The 23,937-nt window shown below is 34.4% G+C and overlaps 1 protein-coding gene across 6 annotated transcripts in view; it reads left to right on the plus strand.

The window, feature by feature from the left end:
- Positions 1-2,427: 2,427 nt before the first annotated feature.
- The window catches only part of LOC111389005 (anaphase-promoting complex subunit 1), a 38,328-nt gene continuing 16,818 nt past the window's right edge, over positions 2,428-23,937 (plus strand). For 2 of the 6 annotated variants that reach the window (XM_023013845.1, XM_023013846.1), the window contains exons 1-26: positions 2,428-2,858; positions 3,903-3,966; positions 4,791-4,875; positions 6,509-6,777; positions 6,943-7,048; positions 7,166-7,326; positions 9,080-9,267; positions 9,341-9,410; positions 10,514-10,684; positions 11,193-11,683; positions 12,422-12,881; positions 13,237-13,575; positions 14,558-14,641; positions 14,844-14,936; positions 15,096-15,155; positions 15,239-15,328; positions 15,483-15,623; positions 16,702-16,785; positions 18,393-18,464; positions 18,770-18,841; positions 20,307-20,400; positions 20,474-20,556; positions 20,658-20,714; positions 20,852-20,929; positions 21,057-21,178; positions 21,358-21,518. In XM_023013845.1, coding sequence (XP_022869613.1) covers positions 2,620-2,858; positions 3,903-3,966; positions 4,791-4,875; positions 6,509-6,777; positions 6,943-7,048; positions 7,166-7,326; positions 9,080-9,267; positions 9,341-9,410; positions 10,514-10,684; positions 11,193-11,683; positions 12,422-12,881; positions 13,237-13,575; positions 14,558-14,641; positions 14,844-14,936; positions 15,096-15,155; positions 15,239-15,328; positions 15,483-15,623; positions 16,702-16,785; positions 18,393-18,464; positions 18,770-18,841; positions 20,307-20,400; positions 20,474-20,556; positions 20,658-20,714; positions 20,852-20,929; positions 21,057-21,178; positions 21,358-21,518 — 3,934 coding nt within the window. In that variant the 5' untranslated portion in view covers positions 2,428-2,619. The remainder of the gene's footprint in view (positions 2,859-3,902; positions 3,967-4,790; positions 4,876-6,508; positions 6,778-6,942; positions 7,049-7,165; positions 7,327-9,079; positions 9,268-9,340; positions 9,411-10,513; positions 10,685-11,192; positions 11,684-12,421; positions 12,882-13,236; positions 13,576-14,557; positions 14,642-14,843; positions 14,937-15,095; positions 15,156-15,238; positions 15,329-15,482; positions 15,624-16,701; positions 16,786-18,392; positions 18,465-18,769; positions 18,842-20,306; positions 20,401-20,473; positions 20,557-20,657; positions 20,715-20,851; positions 20,930-21,056; positions 21,179-21,357; positions 21,519-23,937) is intronic. The other 4 variants (XM_023013843.1, XM_023013840.1, XM_023013841.1 and 1 more) reach the window with 4 other exon arrangements.

The raw sequence follows: 23,937 nt of genomic DNA on the forward strand, positions 1-23,937 counted from the left end.
ATACCAATATTGGGCTCATTTTATAGTTCGTAGTAAATGATGCATCATGGACTTGAGAAAAAGTAAATTTGCATAAGATCAAACTAATTTAGAGTGATCAAAAAGTTATATATATATATAAATGAATCTTAAGCGATTAATCCTTTGTTAATAATTAGACGTCACTCCATCCCATAATTTTGTTTTCCATTATCATTTTAGTTAAAGTAAAATTTTATATCTTAATCATATGTAAGCAATATTATTTTAGTGGTTAAGACCTAGTGTCAATCTTTCCATTTACTAATCCTATGGAAGCCGTCCATCATCAACTCTCAGTTTTTGATAAAATCACAGATTTTAGAACACTAGTTTTGATAGAAATCAAATTAAAGTTTGATTGTTTATTTATGTAAATTGTTTGTTTGTATTAAAAGAAATTGTATCTAATGCAAATAGGAGTCCAACTTATCTTAACATCTCCAATAAGTTATCTTATTCTTACGAGTGCATACATGGATAATGATAATTTAATCAGGATTAAATCAAATCAATTTTGTTTAAGATAAAACTTAGCAATTACTTAGCCTAAACCTATATATATAGCTCACGGGTTCCTAGGCACCTACCCACAGAAAATTCAGAAAAAAATTGTCCCATTTGTTTATTTTGAAAAAAAAAAAAAAAGAAAAAGAAAAGAAGAAAGAAAACAGGGTCTATTTGCACCCATTTAATACAGTAAGTAAAGTCGTGGCATACCTATATTCATTGAAGTAAAGATTCCGAGCACAGAGTTTGGAACTTGCATTCATATTTCTTTAAATTCTTTTATATTGAGGTAAGATGATTTGTGCAAGTATTTTCGTTTTCTTGTGTTTTTATAATCAATTAAATATGTATGGATTGCTAGTGGATCTTCGAGTTCTTTAAAAAGAGAGATGAAATTTTATGGGATTATAAGATGACCTAAAATGAGCGTGTTGCTTGATCACCGATATACTCCATAAGAGTAGAGTGATATGAAACGTGGATTTTATTTGTTATATAATCGTGTATGAAAATTACACGTATCTTATTGGGTGTTTTCGAATATTTACTCTTACAAATTTTTACAGGTTAGTTTGGATCGATTTGAATTGTGGAATGATGGTGATGCGGACTGCCAAGTGAATCGAAGAAAGAAAAATGATATTAAATATTCAGTTTGTGTCATTTCGTGTTTCTAACTTTAATTGTTAGTTTTTATTTGTTCAAAAACTCATTTGTATAATTAGTCCATTGATTGTATTTTAATTTTTAGAAACTCAGATATTGTGTTTAAATTGATATTTATAATTGAAAATAAAGAATTTCTTTGATTTGTGTCGTTCTGCATTTAATAAAAAGAAAATTGAGTTTTTCGTAACACTCCAATTTTTATAAAAAATTTGGGGTGTTACACTTATTACTTGTACAACGATCTTGTACGCTTGCGAATTTTTTACGAATAGTGTCGAAATGATTGGATGATATGATTGTAAGTGGTGGAAGATAAATGTGATAGTAATGGTGATATGATATCTTAGTTGGATGAATATTGAGGAAGCTTTGTAGACTAGATAATCAATTGTTCTCCCCTGCATATTCAGATTGCCCTCCTATTTATGGGAAGACTTGTGAAGGTGTTTTGTCCTGTAAATCGTGAAGCACGTAGACACCAGATAACCGATTAATTGGGGTGGTAGCTTCGAAGTCTTGAAAGACTCAGCCAACTTTGGATAGGGCTATCATAATTGTTTAAAGTAGTGCTTCCTTTGTTGCACGTGGTAAGACTTAGTCTGACTCTTGGCTCACAACTTCAATAGAAAAGATGGAAAGAGTTGAACTGAGTTGCACATTGAAAAGCTTTCTCTTTAGACTCCGTGTTATATCGTATGATAGGTAGAACGTAACACAAGACCAATAAGTCATATGTGGGTCATGGATGAGCATAGTTTTGTATACATAAGTACACCCAATAAACATGGACTGAGTTGAAAGCCTAATGGACGATTTGGACAACCACAATTTGAACAATCATCATTTGATTATAGGGATAATTTATTTTATTTTATTATTATTATTTTTTAACCTGTCATCCCTCACATATTGCATGGAAATACAACATCTAAATAAGTGATTATTCCATATATATCGAATGGTGTCCCTCTTCTCACAATGTATGCGGACCTTATGTGAATTTAAAAATACTTACATATGATCCTTACCTCTGTTGTGAGTAGTAAGTAAAAGATTCGATACATGTAATATTGTCCCTAAATAAATATTTTCTGTAAACTGAGGATTCCGGGCCCACAATGTTAAAACTTGAGGACACAAGTACCACAAATGAAAAGTTTATAAAAAGTTGGGACCCCAAGCAGAAATTACAATGAAATTGTCCATATAGCCATAGGGGACAAGCCAAACCCAAACATTTCGGTTCGTTCTGGAATTAGTCGATCGAGTTCGACATATGTGACCGGTGTCAAACCGGGTCCGATTAAAACCTCCCACTAGGGTTTTAACGCTCTCAAGCTCCCTTCCTCGAGGCTCACACTCGAATCAAACCCAAAAAAGAGCGGGAGAGACATTTTCATCCCACCTCACAAATCGGCATTCATGCCACTCACCGATTCGATTCAGGAAATGCCCGCCGTCCGAGAACTCACAGTACTCGGCGAGTTCAAGCCCTTTGGCTTGGTCGCCGAAGCCCTCGACGGCGGCAAGCCCTCTGACGATGATTACCATTTCTTTCTCTTTGATCTTAATGTCACCAAACAACGTGATGAAGCTGCAGATGAACTCGAAGCGTCGACTAGTAACTGGAGCGATAATGAGCTTTTTGTTAGAGGAAATAGGTACTTGTTTTTTCATTATTTGACTTCGAATTCTTGATATACATGAGTATGTTCCAAATTTTTGAATTTTTACCCCGTTTGAGCCACATGATTGTAAAAATGAAAATGAAAAATATAATTGTTATGGTCCAGATAAGAAGCCAAATATCTTGATTTGATGTGACGAATAAAGGTCATGTTTTTTTATTTTACTTTGTCTTCTTCGTTGAATTTTGAAATTCTGAACTTTTTTGTGCCCATTCAATTAAGTTTAAAAAGCTTCAGTTTTTATCTATCATTGACGGATGTTTCATAAAATTTTATTTTTATTTCATATCATGTCGGACATGCGATTGGCTTTTTACTCAAGTTAATCGGCAAAATTGTACCAACAACAATTTAAAAAAAAAATGTTTTTTTGTTTGTGAATGTTAAAATATTTGACCACGTCTCTAGTTTTTCAAAATATGGAGGCAGTGGAGTCGAAGCTAGAAAATGAAGATAGTGTGACATAAAAAATGAGCTTTTTACTGTATGTTTGAATTGCTAAAAGTATTATTATTATTTTTTTTTTTAGCTCCTGAAGAGAAAATTTAGTTATTGATTTTTTAATTCCATTTCCAAGTAACTTCAATCACAGGATCACACTTATTTATATTTCTTATTTATTTTCCATTCCTTCTTGTTAAATCCCTCAATTTAAAAGCTTACGCATTTAGAGAGGGTCACATATATTAATTTTTTAATCTTATATTTTCAACGCACACTCTCTCATGTGTAGGTGGAATTCATTATCTCCATTAAAGCTTTAAATGTGCACAACTTTTAATAAATGGTTCGTGGCAAGGTTAGAACCTAGGGCCTTTGTCTGCTCTGATACAATGCTGAATTACTTGACCTAAAATTTTAAACTTTTAGGGAGGGTCACATATCTATCATTTAAATCTTATTTTCGATATTTGTATTTTAATATGATGTTTGCTACATCTTTTGGGAAATCTTTGAAATTTGTTGCATTGTTGGAAATTAAAAATAATTTACTTGAACCATGCGACATTATGACAGGATAATATGGAGTATAGGCTCACGAGTGTACAAGAGGTTTACATTACCATCCAAAGTCATAAAGGTACCGAGTTTGCTTAAAGAGTCTAATCCAGCAGTTTTAACATTAAGAAATGGTTTGTTGTACTCGATTAATTTCTTTCTCTATTCCGAAATGTAACGTGTTTCATAGACGGTAAATAGGTTAGCGTTTGGATTAAGAAGTGCCATTTATGGGTGAGTTCTTCGCATATAATATATCTAATTAGGCATGTAAGCAACTGGATAAATGAATAATATGACGGAGTTTTGGTGACTTGGCAGACATATATGTCCTCGAAGGTGCATAGTTTTGGGAATAAAAGGAGATTCCAAATGCAGTTATAATGTCTTATGATGAAATTTCAGGAAAACGCACTTGTGAACATATTTGCTTCAAAGATATGGCATTATAAGGATATTCTAGCATATTTTCAATTAAAGGACAGAGAAATGGTTATTCACAAAATATGGAATTCCATTAAATTATTGGCTAAAGTATGTATGGTGCTATAAAAAATAACAGAACATTTTATTAAGACTTATTCATATCATTTTATTAAAAAGCTGTATGAGTCATACCACCCTACTACTTAAGCCGTGCCTTACATGAGATTTTCATGGAATGCCTTACATTTTATGCTTTCAGTGCTATTTGTCAAGGCTTATGCCTTGAATTAGGCTGTTGTGCCATGTGCTTTTTTGTGTGTCTTTTCTAGTATTTTCAAGATTCTTACCTATTTGAAAAGTAATATTGACTGACTAGAAATAAAGAACGTAAAAATGAGGAATCTCTCTGGATCTGTGTTTGAATTTTATTATTGCTTCATTTTGGTTGGATGACTTACATCTGTGCTGATAAAATTACAGACATGCTGGTGCCGAATGGGTGATCTGTGTGAAGCCTTGTTATGTGTTCTTCAAATTGATAGTTTAACTATCTATAGTACAACAGGCAAGTTAATAATGTCCTTTTAGAATATTTTCTAAAGATATTATTAAATGCTTTCCAGGTTATTTTAATTTCTGGCAGTGGTTTATATTACGCTTCTTACCAATATGCTATATAGTTTTTTGTTCAATTCACATTATTTTGCTTTAAGGAATTTTGATGTGGCCATAGTTTTGATTGTGCAAATGCCTAGTTTTGTCCGTATCTACATGACGTCAAATTTCTGTTACATTAACTACAGTTGCAATTTAGTATAGCTTCAAGATATCCCTAGAGAAGGGAAAGCCCGCATAAAGAAATCGTAGGAATGCAGACGAGGAAGCGTTTCCAATTTTTGGTTTGAGAGAGGGAGGAAGATGTTCAGTAATAATTGTCAAATTTTCAACCATGAATTGATTTTGAAGATGACTTGTAGTAGTTTTCAAGTAATTTTCTATCTACCAAGCAAACAAGAAGGGGATTTTTTTCCAAATGAGAACAAAAACGAAGTAGTATTAATTGCTCTTTTAACTTCAAATTACATGACTTAAAATGCTTTTTGACCATGCATTCCTAAGTCATCTTGGTTTATAAATATACTTTCTTTCAAAGTAAAAAGGTTTTAGACACACTTCATGCTTCCAATTTTCTCTGTGTCTCTATCTACCTGCTATTTCTCTGGTGGATCAACAACATGCATGATTAACCAGGCTCTATGAGTGTTTTTGATATGAATACATAGGTTCAAATCTTGGGGAGAATTTGGGAAAGGATAAGAAGAAGATAAAGAAAGGGCTCTAAATTTATAATCACGATAGTAGGCCATATTCATCAAAGGGGAAATGGAATCATCTTAAAATATGAGGAATATAAGTTCAAAAATGAAATAAAAAATTGTAGTATTGGTCCCCAACCGATGAGGCCTATCTAGTAAGGTGGTTTCCAACCTTTAGGATGAAGTATTTTCATTTTTCATCCTCATCCTTTTGCTGTTTCTGTGCAAAAGTAGTTCCTCCTTCATTTCTTGTAATTTTGGATTTTGGTTGTTATACATGTCTAGCAATCTCTTCTCTTGTAGTTCCTCCTTTATTTCTTGTAATTTTGGATACCGTGATCTGTGAAACTTTACTGAGAGATCTATTTTATTTGGGCTATTTTATTAGGGTTGCCTAATTTCATGTTGTTCCTTTCATGCCTAAAGTGATTGTATACCTTCCGTGTACTCTCTTTTAAGGAATAAAATTCTCTGATTACCTATAAAAAAAAAAAGTTTCTCTAATCTCTTCTTTCGTTGATTAGGCCCTTGTTTGAGCCCCATTATAAAGAGAAATTTTGGAAAAATGTACAATGCAATAGTATTTTTTGGGCGTATGTGGGGTTAAAAAAGAAAGGAAATTTTTTGATTTACGTATAATATTATTTTATTGAATAATGTGGTCGAAAAAAAGAGAGAAAAATGTACTAAAATTTTAAAGTGTGTCAAATAAGGGCTAGAGTGGACAATGTCGCGACCTATTTGAAACTTTAGGGACTAATATGGTTCTTTTTCTAAAATTTTAGGGGCTGTTAATGTAATTAAGCCTTCTAATTTCTTATTTCATTTGTTTGTCATCTTGTGCATCTTGAACACAATAAATTTGAGGTTGTTTTTCTACAGGTGAGGTGGTATCTGTTCCACTTACTCACATTGTTACAGCAATATGGCCTCTTCCTTTTGGTTTACTTCTCCAATTGGCTCCGGGGGGGTACCCGCCAACAAACATTACATTAATTTCTTCAAGCCCATTTTTAAGTGCTCGTGATGTCTTTCGTCCAAAAAGGGGTTTAGGATACAGTCCTCAAAATAATTACACTCCAATGAATTCATTTGATTGTGGAACAGTGTCCTCTCATCTGATATTGAATGATCCCTTGGAAGATCCTCAGGTATTCTTAATAATCTTTTATATTGGCATTAGTTCTATATAATTTTCTTTTTTCATCCCATGGTGATGCGATCTTCCCAAGTTCTTATCCCACTATGCATATACAAAATTTTCAATATTATCTATCAGTCTATTTATGGAAGTGACAATATCATGCCATTCTCAGCTAACTTATATCGAGGAAATGGGTAAGCTGAGCCCAATGAGCGAATTTGATGAATTAACAATTTGGACGAGCGATACTATTCCTCTTGTGGCATCACATAACAAAGGTAGATTTTGCTTATTTCCTAGTGAATTCTGAATCTACTACTCTTTTGATGGATTCAAAAAAAAAATAAAAAAAAAATATATATATATATAGTTATTTGTTGCATGTTGTTTTGTAGGAAAGATGAAACATTCTTTGTGGGCTGTTGAAGTTCTCAACTCGAACATTGGAGCGGTGCATGTTAAGACATCTGATTTAATCCCTTCTAGGGTATTAGCAAAGCAATTTTCCTTTCGAAGAATATGGCAGGGGAAGGGTTCACACACAGCTGCTATTAAGGTGCCAAACTTATTATTTGTTTTGGTGGCTTTTGGATTGAGTTTTGAACGTGAGTGCATATTGCTTAGAAGCACTTGCATTTTTGGGTCCAACTTTTAAATTTACGTCTTTTATTGGAAGAAACAATGGATTATGAAGCTTGATTTGTCAAGAGAGCATGAGTATTCTTCGAGTCGGAAAACTTTCTCGTTATAATCTTGTCATTATCTAGGCTTTTAATTTGTCTTCTCAGGTACAATTCAGAGGTACCTATCCTTAGGCCCCGTTTGAACCACATTAATGTAAGAATGAGAATGAAAAATATAGCCGTTACAGACCTTACACAAGAGATATAAAATCAAATATGGTGACTTGACGTGATGAATAACGGTCATATTTTTCATTTTAATGGGCAAATAATGTGAAACAAGTAGAGAGTATATCTATATCCTATCATGTATGATAATGATCCTAGTTCCCATGATTTAAATTATCGTGAGAGGCAAACAAAAAATGCCTCAAGGTTTTGATTATGAGTTGGCTTTTGGAGGCGTACATCTCAACTAAGCGAATCACACTAATGTAGGACAATCCTAACAGAAATAAGATAGAAAACATGTACTAGTATGGTAGGATTTTTGTTTCCTTTTAAATTAGGATTTTAAATTTTGTTTACTTTTAGAATTTCAGTTTTCTATCCTTTTAGTAACATTGTTTGGTTTCTTTATATTAGTAAAATTAGGAAATTATTTTGCCAATATAAACAAAGCCTCTGTAAACTTTTTCAATAATCAATTGAAATACATTAAAATTATTTTGTACAAATCTTAGAGTGTTTCAACTTTCTTTAAGTTTCAAGAATTTTAATTCCTCTTCTGCACCATACAAGCCTAACAACACTGTGTTAAGGCTTTTTAGTTATGCAATTCTTAATTTCTAGATTTATTTACTTTGATTGGCCTCGAAACATTAAATTTTTTTATTAATCCACTTTGGGAATAGTCCAAATCCCCAATAAAACATTTACAATTTGTGGCCCTGTTTGGTACCCATTTTTTTTCAAAATGAATTTCTCTCTCTCTTCTTTTCAACCACATATTATTTATTAACATAATATTACACAAAAAAAAAAACTGTGCCTTATTTTTCAACCAAATATTTTTCATCAATTTACTATTTTAAAATGCATTTCTACATAAAAATGGGTGTCAAACACTCTATGTGTTTACAATAGATCTACTTTGAAAATAGTCCACTGTCCCACCAACTAAAATCGTAGCTTTTCTGCTTTATAGATCCTCTTTTTATGTTTTTTTGCACACATTTTAAATTGTTCTGAATTCAGGAGCTTGTTATGCTTTATTATGTAAACATTTTGAATAATTTTTTTTTTTTTTGTCTCAAAATGCCTCAAGGCTCACCCTTTGCCTCATGAAAGAAAAACGCTTTGGTACCTAATTATGCCTTTTAAAACATTGCGAGTTCCTGTCGAAATACCACCTTAACTAAATTTGTTTAACTCTGTTAAGAGTCTGTGATAATCAGTATACTGAGTTCTGGTTGCTAATGGAAACACATCCTTCTTGGTGGGTTGGAGTTTCTGAGCGACACTATCCTAGGCGTTTTTAGGATATTTTCTCTAACAGTTTTTAATTTCATGGTGCAAGCTTCACATCTTGTTTCATTCACGATATGTCTGGAATCTGGTCTAATGGTGTTCTGTCTCTGTTTACTTCCTCTTCTTTTGACTCAGTGTCTCAATTAATGGTGTCAGGTTTTTTTGGCTACTGATGATGATGTTGCACCTATTGTATGTTTTCTTCTCCAAGAACAAAAGATGTTGTTGTCTGTGCGTCTCCAGTGTGTGGAAATAAATAATGAGATTGTCTATGATATTAAACCTGACATGAGCTGGAGCATACCTGCAATTGCTGCTGCACCTGTTATTGTCACCCGTCCTAGGTAAATTTACCTTCTTTATTACGAGTTGTTATCCTTCCATAATCCAATTAAATGATTTGAGTGATCTACGCAGAATAAAAGTGGGAATACTTCCATTTGGAGATATCATGACTTTGACACCTGAAAACACCCTTCTTCTATATGTAAGTTGCTCGAACTTTTTATGTTTTCTTATTGGAATAACGATCTCCATTTTTTTTACATGATATCTTTTGAATACGTGGGTTCATATTTGATAAATGACACGTCTGCCCTTAGAAGTTACTTATTTCTTGCATATATTGTCAATATGTACCATATTATGTATCATAATCAGTGATGAAATTTGAATATTCTGCACACAAGCTCTTTGTACCTTTAAACTTTTTCCCCGTTACATTTTGCTTTGGGTGGCTGGAGGTGGATGGGAGGAGGGGCGGGGCTTATGTTTTTGTTTTTGTTGTTCTCCCATGTTTATTGCTAATTAACATTCAGAAACCTTTATCCTTTTTGTTTTCTTTTTTGTCATTAAGACTATTCATCGCTAATATTGGCATATTGCTTTTTGTGGAATGTTTTGGATTCTTCTCCAGTCTCCCTTGCATATGCAGTTGTTTCCTTGGAGATTTCTTTTTTAGGTCATACTCCTGTAATTCTATTGTTCAATTGCTGGTTTTCAAATTCAAAATATGGTTGTCGGGTCCAAAGAAGGGTATTTTTGTGGGATTTTTTCTTGAGACACTGGTTAAGGATAAGAGAGTCTAAAAACATGAAAATCTTTACGTTAGAGGTAAATGTTCAAATCACATTTCTGCAATTTTCTTCATTTCTTTGAAGTATGATTATAGACTGAAGTTGAGATGATGGCATCATTGGCATGGCTCCTGCCATCTTGAGTTCTTCTCGAGAGCTACTTGTGAGTTATTTCTGACAATGCTGCAAGCATAAATTATATGATGTTCTGTGTTTGCGACTATCATGAGATCTAGGAGTTTGCATTGGCCATCTTATTGTTTAAGCTGGAATATACAGAAATTTAGTTTTAATTGTGCTCCTCAATTTTCAACTCAAATCATGAGTCAGGACACTGTCTTTACGGCATTTTTTAAAATCCTCCTGTAGGTAACTGCCAATCAACAAACATTTCACTGTTTTCATGTAACATGAAACCTAAGTTACTGTACTTACTTCTTTTGAGCTTTATATGGATTACCATTTCTGCTGAAATTTAGGTATATGCATGCTGAGTTAGTTTTTACACTTGCAGTCTGGAAAGCTATGCCTATGCCGATATGCTATGCCCTCCTTTTTGGGTGGAGATCAGCTTTTGATTAATCCAAAGCTTTCAGGAACCAAACCTACTATCCATGATTTGAAAATTGTTGGATTGGCTGATGCTGTGGAAGGGCGAATAAATTTAAATTTGAACAATGGACAGGTATGCAAAAGAATTATACGGGCGTTCTTTGAAATTGACATCCAATACTGCTTTTATCGTTCTAGACTACTGATTAGGGACGTAAAACAAAATCATATGCCATTTTGGCAGTCCTTCAAGGAAATATCTGAATGTTTGTGTCACTTTATTGCACTGTGGACCCAGTTTAACTGAAAAAAAAGTATTCTACACAGTTATACAGAATTTTTTTTGACAATTTGCCTGAAAGTACAGATAGTAAATATCATGTATTTGAATTTTGAATTTTTTATTTTTTCGATCACTATTAATATTCCGGTTTTTTTGAAAAGAAATCACAAATAGGCAATAATAAGTTAGTTTTTCTGAACACCCGTACCTGAATGTCATGAAAGAGAAAACAAGCCTGCACTGACTTAATTTCCATAGTATTTCTGTAAAACATTTATTTTTGTGCACTCTGTATCTTCTCTTCTACCCAAAAGTCTGACATTGATAGATGTTAACAACTTCTGCTTCTTTGTTTTAGGTTTACAGATGTGCATTTCGACGTAGCCCTTCTTCTTCTCTAACTAATGATTGTATCAATGCAATGGCTGAAGGGCTGAGTCCTTGTTTTTACAATCACTTCCTAGTCCTTCTATGGGGCGATGGCAGTTCAGCTTATCTATCAAAGGCAGATTCCAGTGCTGATTCGGAATGGGAGTCTTTTTGTAGTGTTATAAGGCTATTGTGTAGGAAGTCTAACCGTTTGTTTCAAATATCTTCAGATTCGGCTTCACATTCGTCATGGGAGTTTCTTATCAAAAGCAGATATCATGACAAGTATTGTAAACATAACTTTATAGCTGCTACTTTTTCTAGAACATCATCAGGCATGCAGGTAACGAGTTCATCTGGAGCGGTTGTAGGCTACCCCCAGAGAACCGAGGAATCATTCTACATGAAATTGCTGACAGAAACTTTGGATTCACTGCATGCAGTATACGAAACTTTGAAACTAGACAATCTACGGAAAAGGTTCATAACTTATCCCATCATATTTCTTTTCATCAGCATCCATTGCATTTTGCAGTTTTTGACAATGATTAAGCAACTTGCACAGCTATCCAGTCACATAATTGCGTTGCATTTGAGAGCGTCGACTTTATCCAAACAAGCAAAAGATCAAAAAATTCATATTCTAATTTTCTTTTGTACATGAAAAGAATTCCAGACATGAGAAATAGATGAGTAACAACAAAACATTTTTCAAGAAAGTAGGGGACAACAGTGAGGGACATATAGAATGGATATGTTATTTTTTAAAAAATACCATCCATTTTCTTTTACTTAGTATAGTTGGCAAATTATGCCAATCAATTAACTTGGTTGCACCAATACCTCAACATGTGAAGAAAAGTACGCGAGTTTAGTAGTTTCTGATTCGTTTTAATTTATAAGATAGAATTGAAGCAAGAATGTAAAGGTGACCAGAAAATGACTAAGGATATCAGGAATTCACACAGCTTATATATACACACTCAGTACTTCTAACTTTTCCTAATTTGTCCTCTTTTTATTATAAAAGTTCCGTCTTAATTGTAATTTAACGCATTTTGTTTTAGAATTATGATCGCAAAGTTTTCCTTGCTTGGCTTCAATGTTTTTCAACTAGTCCTTGCATTTATGGAGTTAGAAAACTGACTTCAACATTTTCTGATCACATTCTCGTCCATTTCTGTATTTCTTGGCATAATTATATTTTTTTTCTTGTAGGGATTTGAGTCTTCTGGTAGTTCTATTATGCGATGTTGCTGGTTTCTTGGATGAAAAAAACTACTTGGATCATTATAAACGTGATTTTCCTGTACTTTTGAAAGGCTTTGAGGAGTCTAAGCTCTCATTTTCTCCAAGGACGCCTCCAAGTTTATTCAGATGGCTAGAAAATTGTTTGCATCATGGATGTAGTTCTGCTAGTACTAAAGATCTTCCCTTTCTGGTCTGTAAAGATGGAAGTTCTGTTGTAAACTGGGCGCGGAAGATTGTTTCATTCTATAGCCTATTGTGTGGAGCAGACCAATCAGAAAAAAGGTTGTCAACTGGTGTTACCTGTAATGTTGCATCTGGGTTATTTTATACTCGTGAAGAGCTAACTGTTCTGGCAATGGTCGGTGAAAAATTTGGTTTGCAACAGTTGGACTTGCTGCCAGCTGGCGTCTCTCTTCCTTTGCGACATGTAAGTTGACAGTTCAATTTCTTGATTTATGGAAGTGCATTGTTGTATTTTATCGCCATATTTGCTCCTTTTCTGGGGGTTTTGATGGCTCGCTGCTAAACCTTAACAAAGGTTAAACACATTTGAAGACTTTCAGACATTAATGAATTTGGATATTTTATCTTGTGCATTATCCTCTCTCTCTCTCTCTCTCTCTCTGCGCAAAGTGTGTGCTCTAAATGAACATATTCTTTCATTTTTCTTCCTAGTAGATCTTGGGATTTTCAGGGGATGAGCCAACAGAAATTTTTGGTTCCTAAAATATCTTTTGGTGTTCAATTTCATAAATAATCATATGTTATTATGTCTGTTCAAGGCTTTGGACAGGTGTCGTGAGTCTCCTCCAACAAAATGGCCAGCAGCTGCTTACGTGCTCCTTGGCAGGGAAGATTTGGCTTTATTGTGTTCGACAGATCCAAGCAAGATCGTGGAACAGGAACGTCGTACGAATTTAAATTTGATCTCAATGTCTACACCTTACGTTTTGCATCTGCACCCTGTGACGATACCTTCCTCAGTTTCTGAAACGCTTGAATTGGAGAGTACAAAGCTTAAGGATCTAGATTCTTTCGATGAATCAGTGACTGATGGAATGGAGCATATTTTCAACTCTAGCATACAGTTGCGCTATGGTCGTGATATGCGGCTAAATGAGGTGCATTTCACACTAATGAACTTATCTACATCAAAAAACCATCATAGAAATTGTTTTCTGCTGAAATTTTATTTTGAATCCCAATAAAGTGATAACTTACCACTTGTCAACTTTAACTTTACAGGTCTGTATTCACATATTGAAATTGGTATTTAGCCCTTGTTTGGTATTGATTTAAATAAGACTTTTAATTTAATTCAAAGTCAAACAATCAATACTAATCACATATTTCATGGGTCCCACAACTTTTGAACCACACATTTCAAAAATTTCATCAAAATCTACTAAAAATCTAATTTTAATCCCTACCAAAAAGGGCTTAATTTTTTCAATATATCTCATATGATTTTACAATGCTTCATGTTGGAAGGATGTTCATGTTATGGTGCTCTGATATTAATAGTTTGTTGAATATCGTGTTTTCATTCATGGCTGTTGCTGCATCCTTGTTTAGTGCTTTACGTTCTTGGTTAAGTTTTGTACTGCCACATACAAGACATGATCTTTTTGAGCATCCAACTGGACCAGCACACTCTGTAGTCTGGAATTGAGACCCCCTGTCACGTAATTTTTATTTATATTCAACAGAAGTTATACTGATTTGACTATCCATGTCATTTAGATGAACTGTTTGGCGACCAATTCCTCAGTATGCATTTTCTAAGTTTGTCTGAGAGCATCTTTGTTTCTGAGATAGATCCAAGTTGTCGATATTTGTAATATATTATGTACATATAACCATCTATAGGCTTATTGATTTCAAAGTTCATGCCATTGGCATGCACATTTCCTGCAACAATGTTCACAGAGTTCATTGGAGATTATTTTTCTAGCTTTCAATATTTGATTGAATTGTGGACTTCTGCTACGAGTTTGAGTCAATTTCTTGCATGTAGTTTTGATGAAAAATAGTTGTGTCGCACTGCCATGCTAGTCTTATGGGTTATCCACTTTATATAACTGTTAGTTGTCTTTTACACAGGTGAGACGTCTTTTGTGCTCTGCAAAGCCTGTAGCAATACAAACTCCTGTTAACCCTACGGCTTCTGATCAGGACCTCCAACAGGTGTCTGCTTTTTTATTCACTTAAAACAGATCTTTACCTGCTTGTCATTTGAAGGGACTTTTACCTGTTTTTCTTTGATTTCGGATCAATAGATGTGCAACTTCTTTGACTCTGATAATCATTTCTCATTCCTATCTATGTGGGATTAGATCTTAAACATTTTTTCAACCTATAGTCACTTATTTTGATATTATTTATACAGACTCAGCTCTGGCATCTTGCTCAAAGAACTACTACTCTTCCTTTCGGTCGTGGGGCATTTACACTGGGCACAATATGTACCCTTTTAACAGAGGTGCTTCTTCTTTTTGGTTTTAGTTATTATTACAACTTGTATTATCTGGTCTTTCTTTTTTTTTTTTTTAATGAAGTGAACTTTCTTTTTTCTTGCTGCACTTTCGTCCTAGACATGGTAAGTGATAAAATAATCACACGAACGATTTTTTTGTTGCAGGCTCTCACTGTTCCAAAACTTGTTTTGGCTGGTCGGTTGCCTGCACAGCAAAATGCAACAGTAATCTCATGTCTCTATGGTTTTTGTTTATGCTATAATAGATAGGCTTCAACAATCATGTGGGAATGTTAACTGTTTTGCAGGTTAATTTAGACGCAAACGTTCAAGATCTCAAGTGTTGGCCTGAATTTCACAATGCAGTTGCTGCAGGCTTAAGATTTGCTCCCCTTCAGGTTTATTTTTGATATATATTTTAAAGTAATAGCCACTGGGCAATTGTGATCATAGATATTGTGTTCTTCCCCATCTCTCCCGTATTTCATGTTGGATGAGATTTAGGGCATTCACTTAAAATTGTTTCTCACGGACTGCGTGCTTTTCACCCAGGGGAAAATGTCAAGAACATGGATACTTTATAACAAACCTGAGGAGCCCAATGTTAGTCATGCGGGGCTTCTTCTTGCTTTGGGTCTACATGGACAACTTCATGTTTTGAATATTACTGATGTATACCAGTACTATTCACAGGTTGAACTACTGATTCATTCCCCCATTTATTTTCTTTATCTTCAATCTTTTACATCTTTTTTGTATATTTATATACCTTCATACATAAATATAATCTTTTACGTCTCGTGTATAAATATATGCACACACATGCACGCGCACACATTCATACATACATATACGAAAATATGCACATATACATAATATACACATTGACACACCTACATATTTGTATAGGTATTTTGCCATTGTACATTCCAAAGTTGATATCATTGTTGACTTTTGCCGTGTTGTAAAAAAGTGATTGAAAATTGTCTTTTTTTTTTTAATTTTTTTTTTAAATTTTTAAATTTTTAAATTTATAAACTGCCAAATGACACTTTGCCATGTGGCAAAGTGTAAACCATGGTTTATACCAAGCATGATTGTTTGTATAGATATATATGCATGCACATACACAAAGAGGCACGTCCGTGTACACATGCATAAAACTGTTTTGGCCCAAATGACCACCTATCTCACAGAATCGTGAACATCCTATCATTTACCTGGAAGTTGTGATGAGTTGTCTTTCTGAGAGGTTACAGTGAAACTTTTTCTTTTCCTTTGGCCTTGTGTTCTTCAGAAATATCATCATGCATTTACTCTTTCGACAAGTGTAATGCATGCTTTACAAATGCAATGACCAAAATGGATTCATGTATTTGATTTGTACTGTGAGACGTATGCACAATTACGGAGTTAATGATAGCAAATAAGAACTCACGTGGGTTTGGTGATCGTTATTTGATTATACTAAGAATTCTATACCAGTGAGATTCTCACTGAAACTGGTTTTGTTTCACACTAAATCTCTGATTCTTAGTGATGTATGAGCCTTTTCAAATAACTTTCTAAAAATTGCTGCTGATATGATAACATTAATGCCTGTTGTCACCCATTATATTCTTGTAACTGTATGGCTGATTGCTCCAGATAAATACTTGTTTTTCTTCTCAACTTCATCTTCCCTCCCATTTTCATCTTTTATCTTCATAATATTTCATATATTCCTTTTATCTATATTAAGTAGCATTTTCTAATCCTGATGTATCCTCAGCAGGAACATGAAAGTACAACTGTAGGATTAATGCTCGGCCTTGCAGCATCATACAGAGGAACCATGCAGCCTGCAATTTCAAAGGTGGAAGCACAGAGCTTCTCCCTTTCCCCTCCCTTCCTTACTCCATGTCTCACAATTTTATGACTCGTAATATTCCTAAGCTGAACACAAATTACATCTGTTCATTGCCTACCATACTTGACATAGTTTTTACATGTTTCCATGTGACAGGTTTATTTATTCATACATGGTTATTGGATGAGTGAATTACTCTTGAACAACCTATACTTTCTACAATATTGACAATAATTTAGTTTTTAATGAACAAAGTTTCAATCCCTGAATTTGTAAAATTAATCATCAAAATAATCATGTAATAACTAGAAAAGTGCCTCATTAGGTTTCATATGATGTCAACCCCTGATAACTTTTTAGCCCTCTTGTTAGAAAGAAACCCTTCCGTGGGTAAGGGAAAAAACTATTAAACAAGGAACAAGAAGTGAAACAGAAGGAAGAAAGCAAATGCCAAGTCGTTGGGTAAAATGAAATATGTTAATGATAAAACTCATAAAATTTCTGAAATCTTCCTTCAATTCTACTGCAGCAGCTTCGGTCGCCCCACCTTTCACCCCATTGTCTGAAGAAACTCCCTAATCCTACCACATGTAGTCTTACTATGCTATCCTACCAGCAAATGCTTTCCTCTGGTAAAGCTTCACCACTTCTTTTTCCAACTCAAATCACTTATCTCATTTTCTATTGCACTACCATGAGCCCAATTAACACTTTCAACTTAATTTTGTTGCCCTCTTCATCCTTCATGTTCCCTTTGCGCTGGGATGCATTTAATCTCCATTTCCCTATACTTTGCCCCAATCTCTCCATCATCGACCTTCATGCTTCTCACATCCTCTACCAGCCAAACATGTTTACAACAATTGTAATACCCTTCCTTCCTCCCCAACTGGCTGTCTTCCCATTTACTCTCCAATTTTTATTCCCAGTATACCTCAGTCCCTTCTCTTTCCAGTTTAGGCCTGTTTATACATTTTAAAGGTTTGAATGACACTGCCAATGCCAATGGCGCTAACGGCAGTAATGATGATTGATGATGGATTGCTAGATAATCATTTTGTGTGCATCAGTGTCGCATTGAATTCTGAGTTCAGTGTCAAGGCCATTTATGGGAAGCAGATTTGTGTGCATCAGTGTGGCATTGAATTCTGAGTTCAGTGTCAAGGCCATTTATAGGAAGCAGATTTGTTGATGATTGTAATATGTAGTGTTCTAAAAGGCACCTAGGTGGGAGGTGTGAAGAAAAACCTTGCATTTGGGAAAATTGTGAAATGATGATAACCTGAGCAACTCTGGGGAAACAGATTTGGGTTTAAAACTAATGCTGACATGCTAAGCAAGTGTCTCAGTGAAATTTCTAGTCTCCTTGTCCATTTTCTTTATGACCCTAGTCTTCATTTAAGAATTGTAAATATTTATTAATGCTCTTCTGATATTATCTTCCAATATCAAGAATTAAATTAACATGTGGAATTAGATTTTTGGTGTTATTAATGCTCTTTTGATACCTTAAAGTTTTCCTTCACTTTTATTATGGCTTTCCGTTTAATGTAAGGCTTGCCTTTTTTATGGGAATGAAAAATAGCTAGCTGTTTTTCTTTTGGATTGAGCAGTCTCTTTATGTACACCTACCAGCCCGCCATCCATCTTCCTTCCCAGAATTAGAGCTGCCTACCCTCATACAGGTACCTTGTTTATTATGTGTGAAAATAAAACTATGTATTATTTTACTCTAAAAGTTATCTTTAGTAGATTTGTTTGTTTTATTTTGCAAGTATATCATTTGAATCAACAAAATTCTGTAGTTGTACATGGAAATCTGTTTCTCATTTGGTTTTACACATTTGATTTTCCTGTTAACACTTCATGTTATTAGATTCTTTGTCAGTTCGTTGTTTGTTTGGTTTTCCTCTATTATTTTCAAATTCATTTAGTTATAAATTTATTTAATTATGGATTTTGCTCCATTTTTTATTTTTTGAATTTCCAGTCAGCAGCACTTTTGTCTATTGGACTCCTGTACGAAGGATCAGCACATCCACAGACAATGCAAGTTCTTCTGGTACTTTCAGTGACTATTGCTCCTTAAATGTGATTCTTTGTGCCCTGGGACTGATAATTATTTTTCCTTTACGTTACTTTATATGTTGTTGGAATATTACTCGAGCATGCTTGTGTGCTCATGGGACCCCTGATGTTTTCCATAAATTTCTTTAGAAGAAGACAAACGAAAACAGTTGCAATAGTATAATACTAGCCATGGTTCCTATTTCCTCTTCGTCCTACTAACTGTTTCCATACCCTTTTATTGTTATTTTAATTAGTGCACTTGTATGATAGCTAATTTCCTCCTTTTATTCTGTCCCTATTGAGTATGTTTACCTCCGACAACAATCATGACTTGTCCCCCCAAGGATTTTGCTTCTGCTTTTGGGTTTTTGTCTTCAATCTTTCTTCGGTTTTCAACTTCATTTTGGGAAGGCCCCAAGAGTGTTTTGGAAGCCTTCATCTCTGTGTGAAGTTTTGAACAAACTATGTTAGGAGCTCTGTAGCACGAACACTTCAATTAAGGTAGCGTGTCCGTGTCCAACAGGTGTCGATATCAACACTCCTCGAATATTCTACCATAAACATTTTTCATTGTTTATTAAAAATATTATATATTCTTAACTCAAACTTATTTAGTAAATAACAAATATGTACTTATGTTTAAAAATTTCAAAAAAAAAAAAAAAGAAAAAGAAAAAAGAAGTGAAACTAAATTTATATTATATAAATGAAGATTTTTAAAGATTTTAATCAACGTGTCGGCGACGTGTCGGTACTTCTTTGAAAAATCACATGTCGACAAATTCGACACGATACATGTCGGATACACTTGTCTGTGTCGGTGCATCATAGGTTAGGAGGAGCGAGTGGAGACTGGGCAATAGTGAGGCAATGCTATGTAGCCTCATTAAAAAGTAAGGCTGAGTGAATTTATTCTCTAGTGATTCCTAAGAGGAAATCCATGCCATATGTTCATTTCTCCAAGTAATATGGAATCAATAATTCTGTTGGATGTTGAATAGAAATATAATCATGATAGAAAGGGTGAGATGTTTGAGTGTTCATTTGAAGTGTATACTCAATTTTATGTGTTTTCAATTTATTTGATTTATTTTAGTGGCAATATGTTATATACGGTCAGTATGATGGGTGTATGACACCTATACTTTGCCTTTTTTCTTTATTTATCATTATTTGGCTCCAAGGGTTCAGGGATCAGAGGACGGCAAATTGAATTGAATACCCATTATTTAGTTTTTTACTTTCGCTTTAAATATTCCAAATTGACACGTGGTGAAACATTAGTCTTATTTCAATATTACGTTGAATTTTTTGTGAACAGAGCTAGTTACTACATTTTCTGTTATTTATATACTGGTTCTAGAACATACTCTGTTTTCTCATTAAGCGAACTCCATAGTCTGTATCTTTAATGAGATGCTCTATCCTGAACTATAAATTTGTGATTTCTTTTCCAGAGTGAAATAGGGCGTCGAAGTGGAGGAGATAATGTCCTCGAAAGGGAGGGTTATGCAGTTTCAGCAGGATTTTCACTCGGCCTTGTTGCCTTGGGTATTGTTTTTAAATTGATTCAGTTAATGAAATTACTGTTTTTAACTTACTCACCTTCCTTCTTTTGTTGAAGGTTGTGGGGAAAATACTCTTGGCTCTCAGGATCCCTTAATTGATCGCCTGTTTCAATATATCAGTGGCAAAGAACTTCATAATGTAGTTGCACCGTATCCGAATTAGAAATATTGCTACAAGTTTTTATCCAGAATGAACATCTTGAATTTCTGTGGCTGACTTTGTCATTCCGCTATTACCAGGACCAACTGCATCTCTTTAAACCATCTATTGATGAACACAATCGAAGTGCAGGGCAGGTTGTGTAATCTTTATTCCCTGTGATATTATGCACAGCAATATTTACTAACAGTCAGAATCTTGTGTGGCCATGCAACTGGCTATTCTTTTCCCGTGTTCTGTTAATTTCTCAAATTACGCTGCTTTGTCGTAATAGATAATGGATGGGAGTCTGGTCAATATTGATGTTACTGCACCTGGGGCAATAATCGCTCTTACTCTAATTTACTTGAAGGTAACTTGTGGTACAATAATTTCGTTTTGATTTATATGCTACTTCACCTGATTATGTGCTTCTTTAATTCATACTTTTTTTTTCCTGCCCTGATCCTAATAACTCTCTCACCTTTTAATTACAATAGACAGAATCAAAGACGGTTGCATCGCGGCTGCCTATTCCACAAACACATTTTGAATTACTGCATGTGAGGCCTGATTTTGTAATGCTGTGTGTTATTGCTCGGAATTTGATACAGTGGAGCAGGTAGCATATTAGATATTTCTAGAAATAGTAAAATTTATTTTTTGCTATATTTACGGAAATATATAATACCATGGCATAGAGTCTGTCCATAAAAAGCAAATGAATTATTAGTTGATATTTAGAATTGGGTCACTTTATTATTTCTTGTATTTATGTGAATTTATATATATTTGGCTCAGAATTTGTCCATCAGAAGACTGGATGCAGTCCCAGGTTCCTGAAGTTGTCCGAAATGGCATAGAATGTCTTGGAAATGAGATGGATGATATCTATGAGATGGACGCTGAAGCATTTGTTCAAGCATATGTTAACATAATAGTTGGAGCATGTATTTCCCTCGGTAAGGCATTCTTTTGGTGGATTATGAAAGTTGTAAGATGACTAAAGTTACTTATACTGTATCCTTACATATAAACGAATTTCCTTTGATTCTTCTTGGCCCATGCCTGAAATGGTGTTCATTTTCCTTCCATAAAACATTTTTGCATTCAACTTACCCCAAATTGTTAAACTTAATAATACACAATGGAAATCTATGTCATCTATTGGTTGTGCCATTTTGAGTTTGGAGATACTCAAGTCCTACATGTGGAATCACTGGCAAAGGTTTACAGATCAAGACATCTTTTGAAGACGAAGACCCAACACTTTAATTTTTATCATAAGAGGCATTGACACTACAGTTTCCTTTCTTCTTTTATACCTTCTGTTCTCAAAAAATTTGCTATTCCCTTGAAATGGTCTTCCCCATCAACCAAGAACTGAAAAATATTGCTGTCCGTGAACTGTGAGAGTCAATCTATTGTTAGTTCCCTTAATGTTTAACTGCATGGATAACCTGGACAAAACTTTAGATAAAACCGAGTCTGAGCCACCATGAGTTTGCTGATGCATATGGTATAATCGAATCTTAGAAATTGATTGATGCAGGATGGCCTAGTTCTTTTGATTGAAGGACTATACTGATATTTCTAGCAGGTGGATTTACATCATTGAATTGGTAAACACTATCCTGGGTTTGTAATTATAATGCGATGAATACGGGGTGAACGTGGAGAACACACCGAGAGAATAGTTAATTACAAATGAGGGTTTGACTGACAGCTATATCTGGATGGAAATTGAGATTAGCAACATACTGAACTAAGAAAAGTTCTCTTCCTCCATAGTATTCATAGTTTTTATCAAGCGAAAAAATTCACTGAAAGAAAAGGGTACACAATATGTATATCCCACCTTCTACAGTGGACATTCCTCTCTGAGCTCCCAAAAAAAAAAAAAAAAAAAAAAAAAAAAACCTTTAAAATTATAATATTAGTGATGTATTTTCAAGTCTCCAGTAAGGATTTTCAATTTTTCCGAAGCTCTCCTATTTCGCTCCTTATATATAACTCTCACTGGGCAATCCTCCAAATCTGTCATTCTGCATCTAGCCCGGGAGTTATCCAGCACAAAAGAAAGCTCCTTAACAGTAGCTGTGACCAAAAAAAAAAAAAAAAAAAAAAAAAAAACGTCTATGAATTTACGATTAGTGACGTATTTTCAAGTCTCCAGTAAGGATTTTCAATTTTTCCGAAGCTCTCCTATTTCGCTCCTTATATATAACTCTCACTGGGCAATCCTCCAAATCTGTCATTCTGCATCTAGCCCGGGAGTTATCCAGCACAAAAGAAAGCTCCTTAACAGTAGCTGTGTTATCCTATGCATCCTAACCATTTAATAAACTTGATCCGTCCACAGGGAAAAAACCAACACAAGTAGAGCTTCCTGTGCCTTTTAAGATGATATCCTGTTAAAATGGCTTCATCTCAAGTAGCTCTCTGCAAATAGAATGGCACACTTTTTTCAAGATTTGCTCCCCTAAATCACCTCGATGACTTCCATTGAAAAGTACTGGCTTTAACAGACACATAAATAGTAAAAATGACCGGAAAAGTTTCCATTAGTAGTACTGTCCTTAATGTGGTATATGTTATTATAGGAGGATCAATACTTGTGATTTAGATCAAAAGGAAAGTCAGTATCTCTTTCTCCTTCATGGTGTACGTTGTAGAAAAGATGTGGAATATTGATCATTTGTTTTTTACTTGGCGATGTTGCAAATTTCTTGTGGGGGCAGGTTATTTCTAAAGCCGATGTAGCTTGGGTATGTCCCAAAAGATGAAATAGTTCATTTGTTGAGAGGGCTACTGGTTTTCATTTGAGAAAGAAGCTTAATGTTATGTAGAAAATAATAGCACCAGCCAGTTTCCAAGTAATATGGATTGAAGAAGCTGTGGGATTTTGAAGGAAACAAACAAGTTCAATTTCTGAGTTATAGGGTAAGGGAAAGGCTAAGTTCTTAGCATCTTCATGATTTCTACACGACGTCTTTGAAGTTTAAGTGCATTCTTTTTTCTCTCAGTTTCTAATTTGAAATGAAGCACTTGGTAAGACCCTGCTCTGATTCTCACTTCTTACCCTGTAGAGAGACAAAAAGATATGGCAACCAAACAAGAGTAATCAACTGGGAATTCGCAATATATTGCTTGAATAGAATAACACAGTGATGAATAGAAACTGAGAATCACAACTATGCAGTAGTTCTATTTTTATGTGAATAAATTATAATGACCGAAAAGGAAAAGATATTTGGGTGTTCGAGAGACCCAATACTCTCATCTAGATCCTTCCAAAATCTGTCTGCCTTCTTCCTGTTACTTCCCTCTTTTATAGGCTTACCCATGTGCTGCTCTGAATATTCTGCAATTGATTCTGTT

This window comes from Olea europaea, unplaced genomic scaffold (assembly GCF_002742605.1).
Source record: "Olea europaea var. sylvestris unplaced genomic scaffold, O_europaea_v1 scaffold547, whole genome shotgun sequence".
Taxonomy (NCBI): Eukaryota; Viridiplantae; Streptophyta; class Magnoliopsida; order Lamiales; family Oleaceae; genus Olea; species Olea europaea.